A 9,531-nucleotide genomic window follows, 5' to 3' on the forward strand; every position below is an offset into this window, starting at 1 on the left:
ATCTAATGTATTTTGATATATTCTCCCATTCGGTCAACAGCATTCTTTGTATTATTTCCTGCAAATCAGGAGTGGGAGTAGGGTAAGATAGTCTTTGGTAGAGGAAGAAAAACTTACATTATTAGAAAGAGCCAGATGCTTGCAGGCAGTTCCACAAACTGTACATTTTTCTAAGGAGAGGGAGAAAAAATGTGAGGTTTTTATGAAAACCAGGTTAAGATTTTCCTTAAGTACATGGTAATGGTCAAGTAGACTAGCAAGACAGGAGGTTTCTTACTGAATTAGATCATCACTTGTTATAAAGGATATCAACTTGTGCTTTCTCTTCTAAACAAACTATGTGGAGAACTAAGGTTTTCTACACTGTACCTCTACCCATTTTTTTATCTATTTTTTTAAAAATCTGGGGGTCAGAGTGATTGTACAGTGGGTAGGGTAGCCAAACAGGGTTTGATCCCCGGCATCCCATATGCCCCGCCCCCAATAATGCAGAGTAATTACTGAGTACAGATCCAGGAGTAACCCCTGAGCATTGCTGGGTGTGACCCATAACCAAAAACAGAAAAAAAAATCTGGCCCAAGGCTAGAGACATAGTACAGCAGTAGAATGTTTGCCTTGCATACGGCTGACCCATGTTCAATCCCCAGCATCCTATATGGCACCCCAAGCACTGCCAGGAGTGATTCATGAGTGTAGAGTCAGGAATAACTCCTAGTATGGCCAAGCGTAACCCAAAAACAAATAAAAAACACACAAAAATACTGGGATGGGGGCCCACACCCAATAAATATCTCTCAGGAATTATTTCTAGTATGGAAAGGATGTGTTCCAGTCCTTTGAGCTATCTTCTCAGCCCCATACCCAACTTCTGCCTCTCTTTCTTAAATTCTCAATATTCTTCTATGAGTAATGAACAATTCTATTAACTACCCAATTGGAGTAACAATACATTTGTTAGAGTACTGGGAAGAGAAAAATAATATCAAAATTTTTATCTTTATTTTGTAGGGAGGATTAGTGTTTGGGCAATACTCAGCTGTACTTAGGGCTTTTAGTTCTGGCTCTGTGCTCAGGGATCATTCATTCAAGGCTAGCACCTTACTCCTGTCCTATCTTTCTGGCTCCAAATCATTCGTTTTTGTTTCATTTTCTGGGCTACACAGGGTGGTGCTCAAGGCTTACTCCTTGTTCTAAGCTAAGGGATCTCTCTTGGTGGGCTAGGGGGACAATAATAAGGTGCCAGGGATAGAACATGGGTTGTCCCCGAGGAAAGGTAAATGCTCTACTCACTGTACTATTGCTCCAGCTCCCAAATCACTAATCTTGCCAAAATCAGTTTCTCATTTGTTAAATGAATCTTGTCAGGGTCCTGGCCAGTCGACCCTGGCACTCTGGAGTATGATCCCCCTGATCGCCGGACTTACTCCCTATGGGAGAGGGAGTGGGAAGGGGAGAAGCCTCTGCCCTGGCCCTCCACGCACCGTGGACTCCCACCACTATCGAGAAAGAACCACGCGGAGGGGGTAAAGCTGGTGGTCAATCAGCAACCCGTTTATTAGCTCTCACACGGGGGTTTTTATACATCCATTTCAGGGGGGCAATCCACATGTATCACATTTACCTTGTCAGGCTCAATACAGATGTGAGTTAATGGTTTACATCTCCCACTTTCAGGGCCAGGTGTATTAGCTCAAGCAGATGGTAACTATTACATCCCTCATCCTCAACCAGAGTGCCTATGTATGTGGAGTGCTGAAGCAAGTCCCTGGGCCCCTGTAAACAGAGCCAGTTCTATTCATTCAGGGACAGGGGATTTAGTCAAAGTCTCAGGCTGGCTACTGAGACCCCAACGTCTCCTCCTTTTTGTTTTATGTAAGAACCAGCTGCCGAGGGCCACCTGGCAGCCTCATGCTGGGGCTTTAAGGGTCAGGCCTGTCTTAGGTTGCCTCCTCTGAGGTCTTACCTGTCTCTGGCTCTCCGACCCAGCATCTCTCCCCGCGTGGAGGCTATATTACACTTTCTCACTCTCCTTCCATGGCCACATGTAGCCAGGCCGCATCGAGGGTCTGCCGGTTTATCTACTGCATGGCTGAGCATCACCACGGCCCCAAATTGGGTTCCCATCATCTGAACAAGGCAGATTACAATACATGGCCCAAATGTTACAAGTAGCAAATAGTGAAATGAATGACCCAGCCAAGGCAGACACAAGTGTGGTAAGCACAAAAGCAACACTCCTCCCCTAACGTGGCATACAACCTCCCTTGCTGCAACAATAATAAGTCTAGTCCCAGCTCTTACAAAAGTACTCTGATACATCTCCACATTTCCCATAGTTTCTTGTTCCTAGGCACACATAAAAACAATTCCTTTGGATCCTCACTTTAAATCCTGGACCTTGATGTCCATAGTGACATATCCCACTCATGCTCTAGATAAAATTTTATCATCGGGAACGAGGTCCCAACCGGATGTTGTTCTGTGATTGAGACCACCAATCTGTCGTTCCCCACTTGACAGAGTTCCCAGATGAGGTTGTACGGCCGGTGTCCAGTGGCATCCACAGAGACTGCAAGGAGTGTCATGATCCAGAAGGGGACTGCCATCTGGAAATTAAACAGAAGGGATATCCTCCTCAAGGGCGTCATCACACCCTTGGGTATTGTCAGGATCTACATATTTGAGGGCCCTTGCAGGCACCCAAATAGATTGGGGTTCTGAAATATGGAACACGTACCCAAAACCTCGACCATAGGTAATGAGTGGGTCTGGGCCTCTCCATTGCCCTGTGGAGGGATCTTTCCACTGGACCAGGATTTCTGGTCGTGCCTCCTGCTGCTGCCAGTGCCAATGAAAAGGCATGCGAGAGTAACTGCTGGTGGGGACTAATTCCCCCTTTCTGTTTTAAAAGCTGGGTTTTCAAGGTTTGATTACATTGCTCTCCCACGAGAAGAGGTCCTCAGTAGTAACCCAAGGAGCCAAAGGGGAGATGTTGGGGTCTCAGTAGCCAGCTTGAGACTTTGACTAAATCCCCTGCCCCTGAAAGAGCTGGCTCTGTTTACAGGGGCCCAGGGACTTGCTTCAGCATTCCACACACATAGGCACTCTAGTTGAGGATGAGGGGTGTAATAGTTACCATCTGTTTGAGCTAACACACCTGGCCCTGAAAGTGGGAGATGTAAACCATTAACTCACATCTGTATTGAGCCTGACAAGGTAAATGTGATACACGTGGATTGCCCCCTGATGTAAAAACCCCCGTGTGAGAGCTAATAAATGGATTGCTGCTTGACCACCAGCATTAACCCCTTCGTGTGGTTCTTTCTCGGTGGCAGTGGGAGTCCGCGGTGCGCAGAGGGCCAGGGCAGAAGCTTCTCCCCTTCCCACTTCCTCTCCCATGGGGTAGTAAGTCCGGCAGCCAGGGGGATCGTACTCCAGAGTGCCAGGGTCGACTGGCCAGGACACCGACAAAATCTAATAATATCACTGGATTGTGGTATTATGCAAGAACTAGTATTATGAAACTAATTTTTAAACCGCAAAGAATTAATCATCTTCATTTCTAATCAATTTCACAAACTAGACAACTCCTGTTAGAAATGACTCTTGGTTCTGGATAGACAGTACAGCAGGCAAAGCACTAGCCTTGCATGTGGCGACCAGGATTTGATCTTGGCATCCTATTTAGTTCCCTGAGCCCCATCTGGAGAATGCCTGAGCACAGAGGCAGAAGACAGTCCTGATCTTACAAGAAAAAAAAAAACAACAAACCCAAACCCAACAACAAAAATGGCTCTTGTTCTTATGGGACTCTCTATCCTCTCCATTACTCTTATTTACTTTTCGTTTGGGGGCTGGCAGGGTTCAGGGAACCATAAGGGGTGCTGGGGAATGAACCTGGCTCTGCTGCATGCAAGGTAAGTGCCCTACCCGCTGTATTATCTCTCCAGCAGCAACATTACCCTTATTTTGTCTTCTTTCTAATCTTTCTAATGATCTGTCTTTCCCTACTACAAATTTCAAAAACACTAACAAGTATCTTTTGATGCTCAACTAGTGAATATATAGTTTCTAAACCATTCTATCTTTGTTTTGGTCCACATTGCCAGTGCTCAGGAGTCACTCTCAGTAGTGTTACCTGGATCATGTGGTTTTGGGACTCAAACTCATGTCTCCTGCATGCAAAGCATGCTTTTAGCCAGGGGAGCTTTCTTTCCAGCCCCTCAGTCATTCTCTATTAGCGGATTCCTCTAATTTCCATAAGCAATAGTCTATTCTTACTACCTTTAGACTAGACGGCTATTTTTAAAATATTTTTCCCCCTAAAAAAGTCACTTACCCAGAGTCACACATTTTTTACAGAAAATATGGCCACAGTTGGTGACAAAGAAATGGTCCCCTTCTTTTCGGAAACACTGGTTGCAGTGAAACCAATCCATTCTGGAGCAGATGAGAAGAAAGAATTAGCGCCAGACAGTACAGGGGATAAGGCTTGCATGCATCCAACTGTTCCCATCCCCAGCACCGCATATGGTAGGTACGGTGAGCACTGCCAGGAGTGATCCCCGAGGGCGGTCAGGTGTAGCCCCAAAACCAAAATATTTTGGTTTTTAAAAAACGTCAAGACGCCGTTTTTCGGGTGCTGGAGTGATAGTACAGAGGTCGGGCGTTTGGGTTCGATCCCCGCATCTATACGGTGCCCTTAAGACCGTCAGGAGTGACTCCTGAGAACCGTCGGGTGCGGCCCCCCCCCCCCCCCAAAAGAAGCAACAACAACAAAAGCGGCTTTCAGGCCTGGGAAGGGTCTCCACGAGAGAACAAAGTACGGGCTGGCGTTCTACACCCCGCGACACGCGGAAAAGCCACAGAAAGGCCTCCCGGTGGCTTGCAGAAAGGGCGGGCTTGTCCACGCCTCACCACGCCCGTCTCAAGAACATTCACCACAAAATCTTTCAGTACGTGCGCTTTAATGCAAAGGCTTATAAATCGGCCCGAAGTTCAGGTTTCTGGGTTTTTTCATCATGAGACAAAGAAACTTCCGCGGGCCTCTGGGTTCCGGGCACCCCCACGCACGTGGCGCTGCTGAGGGGCCGCGCCAGGGCTTGTCACCCACCGGGTTCGTGTGTACGACAGGAAAGCGGGTTTCTGAGGCCCAGACCCGCTGGTCTTCCAGGCGGATGGGAAGTTTCAGATTTTTCCTGCAATTCTCCCACCTGCCTTTCCTGCTGCCTCGGCCACGCGCGTCCCAGAGTCCCTAATCTTACCCAAATCGTTGGGTCGCATGAAGCTTGAAATGGCGGGAAAACAGAGCTCACGACACCACAGAGGGGCAGGAGGCAAGGCGCGGCCTGCGGGATGGGGGCGTGGCCTGCAGGATGGGGCGTGGCCTTAGGTGGGGCGTGGTCTGTGGGATAGGGCGTGGCTCATGGGGTAGAGGAGTGGTTCATGGGATAAGCCAGCAGAGTCATGGGGCGCATAGGGCACAGTCTGCAAAGATCGGGCGTGGCCTACTGGGACATGGGGCGTGGCTCACGGAGTAGGAGGGTGTCCTGTGAGATGGGCATGGCCAGCAGGGTCAGGGACATGGCCCATGAGGCGTGGTCTGTGGGGATAGGAGCATGTCCACGGGGTGTCAGGTGGCCTCTTGGTTAGGGGTGGCAAACAGGGTAGGAGAGAGGCACCCGGGGATAGGGGCGTGGCCATCAGGCTCGGGGCGTGGCTTGTGGGAGAGGGTGTGGTCCTCTGGAAATATGGGCGTGACCCGCAGTAGATGAGCGGTGGTGCACGGAGCTCAGTACTATGCTTGTAGTGTACTTGTGTGCCCAGGCTGGAGTCACTAACCCGGTGACAATGACCTAATATTACATGACAATTAACAACTGTCTGGGGAAACATTTTTTCTTTTGGGCCACACCCAATGATGCTCAGGACTGCACTCAAGGATCCCTTCTGGCAGTATGCAGGACCATATGGGTTGCCAGAGATCAAACATCCTACCCCCTGTACTATCTCTCCAGTCTCTGGTAATGTACTTTTGGGGAATAATAAAATTTAAGATGAATCGGGGCTAGAGCGATAGCACAGCGGGTAGGGTATTTGCCTTCCACCCTGCCGACCCAGGTTCGATTCCCAGCATCCCATATGGTCCCCTGAGCATCACCAGGAGTAATTCCTGAGTGCAAAACCAGGAGTGACCCCTGTGCATCGCCAGGTGTGACCCAAAAAGCAAAAAAAAAAAAAAAAAACAACAACAAAAAAAAAACCTTTTAAATGAGCCTAGCCCAAAGGCATGAAAAAATGTCCCTTTGAAATACAAATCCTGAGCTCTTTAAAGAAGAGGAAACTGAGGCACCACTCTGATGGAGCACCACTAGAGCAGGGTGGACCCCTCAGAAAAGAAGATACAGAAGAATCCACAAGATTATGAGGAGAATATCAATGCGCAAGGTTTTCCTGAAACAACACCTAGGTTAATTTTTATGTATGCAAAACTCCAGAACTTGAAAATCCATTTGGAAGAATTATATTAAAGCTCCTTCAAAAGGGGCTGGAGCAATAGCACAGTGGGTAGGGCGTTTGCCTTCCAAGCAGCCAACATGGCCGACCCAAGTTCGATTCCTCCACCCTTCTCGGAGAGCCCAGCAAGCTACCGAGAGTATCTCGCCTCATGGCAAAACCTGGCAAGTTACCCATGATGTATTTGATATGCCAAACACAGTAACAATTGTCACACTTGCTCGAGCAAATCGATGAACAATGGGAGGACAGTGACAGTGACTCCTTCAAAAAGTCACTTGGCACTTGCTCTTCAAGCCCCTGTTTGTTCTCTGTTGAACACAATCATGCTTACCTGTCTTTTTTTTTTTTTTTTTTTTTTTTTTGCTTTTCTTATTTTAGGTCCCACCCAGCGATGTCACAGGGGTTACTCCTGGCTCATGCAATCAGGAATCACTCTTGGCAGTGCTCGGGGGACAATATGGGATGCTGGGAATCGAACCTGGATTGGCCGCGTGCAAGGCAAACATCCTACCCTCTGTGCTATCGCTCCAGCCCCTTGCTTACTTGTCTTAATGTTTCTTTGGCGCTACCTATTTCTACTCCAAAGAAGCCTGTGTTTTCTCTTGAACAAACATTCCTCCCTTTCTCTTTTCCCTCATCTTTCTAAGTAAGTTTCAATAAAACGATCTTGCTTTTTTGCCTCACCCTGAAATTCTTTTCTATGAGGGGAGGGTAGTGAACTCACAATGTCTGTGCTGAGGTTGGAACTGACATGAAATAGGCCAGTCAGGCAACTCCCTGACGTGGATCGAACAGACAGGTGGAAGCACTCTTTCTCTAGTCTACCTTCGTACTTTACAGAGCCACCAGCATCAAAAGAACATACCATGTATGGAATAAAACTGACCCAGAATAATCAAAACTAGAACACGTTTGATATAGTGAACCAATTGTTCTTTAACTTTTGTTTGTTTGAGGACCCTACAGTACTGGGAGTGTTCTGGGGAGAGTATGATCAAGTACTCAGAAAACTATCTGGTGCTGGTGATCAACCCTGAAGCTCCCCAATAGCTGCTTGACCCAACATATTTTTAAAAATAGGAAAGTTACCTCAACATCAGACTGGAATCCATAAGGTACACTGAAGACAAAGTTGGCAAAACACTCCATGACATTGAAGCTAATGGTATCTTCAAAGATGTCACACCACTGGCCAAGCAAGTGAAAACAGAGATAGACAAATGGGACTATCTTAAACTAAGAAACAGTGACCAAAATACAAAGACAGTCTACAGAATGGGAAAGGATATTCTCCCAATACACATCGACAAGAAGTTGATATCAAGGATATACAAAGTACTGGTTGAACTCCACAAGAAGAAAACATCCAACCCCATCAAAAAATGGGGCGATGAAATGAACAGAAACTTTCTCAAAGAAGAAATCCGAATGGCAAAAGGCACATGAGAAAATGCTCTACATCATTAATCATCAGGGAGATGCAGATCAAAACAACAATGAGATATCATCTCACACCACAGAGACTAGCCCACATCCAAAAGAACAAAAGCAACCGGTGCTGGCGCGGATGTGGTGAGAAAGGGACCCTCCTTCACTGCTGGTGGGAACGCTGAATGGTTCAGCCCTTTTGGAAAACAGTATGGATGATTCTCAAAAAATTAGAAATTGAGCTTCCATTTGACCCAGCAATACCACTCTTGGGAATATATCCCAGAGAGGCAAAAAAGTATAGTTAAAGTGACATCTGCACTTGTTTGTTCATTGCAGCACTGTTTACAATAGCCAGAATCTAGAAAAAACCTGAGTGCCCAAGAATAGATGACTGGTTAAAGAAACTTTGTACATTTACACAATGGAGTACTATGTAGCTGTTAGAAAAGATGAAGTCATGAAATTTACATACAAGTGGTACTACATGGAAAGTATCATGCTAAGCGAAATGAGTCAGAAAGAGAGGGATGGACATAGAAAGATTGCATTCATCTGGGGAACATAAAGTAACAAAATAGGAGACTAACACCCAAGAATAGCAGAGATAAGTACCAGGAGGTTCACTCCATGGCTTGGAGGCCAGCCACACATGCTAGAGGGAACGGCAGCTCAGTTAGAGAAGGGAGCATCAAATAAAGGGTGTTGGGGGGATCCTCCCAGGATGGGAGAAGCATGCTGAAAGTAGACTATAGACCAAACATGATTGCCACTCAATGCCTCTTTTGCAAATCACAACACCCAAATGGAGAGAGAGAGAACAAAAGAGAATGCCCTGCCACAGAGGCAGGGTGGGATGGTGAGGATGGGGGGTAGGAGGGATACTGGGATCAGTGGTGGTGGAAAATGGGTAATGGTAGAGGGATGGGCACTTGGTCATTGTATAATTGAAACCCAAGCACAAAAATCTGTAAGTCTACAACTGTACCTCATGGTGTTTCACTAATAAAATTTTTTTTAAAAAATAGGAAAGTTTGGGGCTGGAGCACAGCGGGTAGGGCATTTGTCTTAGCACGCAGCTGACCCGGGTTCGATTCCCAGCATCCCAAATGGTCCCCTGAGCACTGCCAAGAGTAATTTCTGTGTGCAAAGCCAGGAGTAACCCCTGTGCATAGCCGGGTGTGACCCAGAAAGGAAAAAAAAGGAAAGTTCTCCTTGAAAAGCTAGACAAAAAATACAACCTACCTCTAGGAAAGTAATATCACACTGGTATCACACGTCATTTTTATTGACTACAGACATAATTGTGATTGGCTACAATCAGAATGGCCACAGCAGCATTTTGAGGGGAATGGGCTTGGGTCAGACTCAGCAGTGATAAGGGATAGATGTTTTTCTAGTGATAAATGTTTTTCCAGTGATGAACCGGGTTCTTCTATGTGTAAGACAAGAATGTTAACCTCTTTGCAGCAGTATTTTATCTTATAAGCATAAAGAATTTTCAAATAGAAAATGTGAATTTGATAACCTCTTCTTCTTTTTTTTTTTTTCTTTTTGGGTCACACCCAGCGATGCTCAGGAGT

The 9,531-nt window shown here is 46.5% G+C and overlaps 1 protein-coding gene across 1 annotated transcript in view; it reads right to left on the reverse strand.

The window, feature by feature from the left end:
* The window catches only part of RNF212B (ring finger protein 212B), a 39,758-nt gene extending 35,318 nt beyond the window's left edge, over positions 1 to 4,440 (reverse strand). Inside the window, exons 1-2 of the mRNA XM_056134367.1 lie at positions 4,341 to 4,440; positions 118 to 170 (exon numbers count right to left, since the gene is read on the reverse strand). Coding sequence (XP_055990342.1) covers positions 118 to 170; positions 4,341 to 4,440 — 153 coding nt within the window. The remainder of the gene's footprint in view (positions 1 to 117; positions 171 to 4,340) is intronic.
* Positions 4,441 to 9,531: the final 5,091 nt, after the last annotated feature.

This window comes from Sorex fumeus, unplaced genomic scaffold (assembly GCF_029834395.1).
Source record: "Sorex fumeus unplaced genomic scaffold, SorFum_2.1 ptg000098l, whole genome shotgun sequence".
In the NCBI taxonomy this organism is placed as follows: domain Eukaryota; kingdom Metazoa; phylum Chordata; class Mammalia; order Eulipotyphla; family Soricidae; genus Sorex; species Sorex fumeus.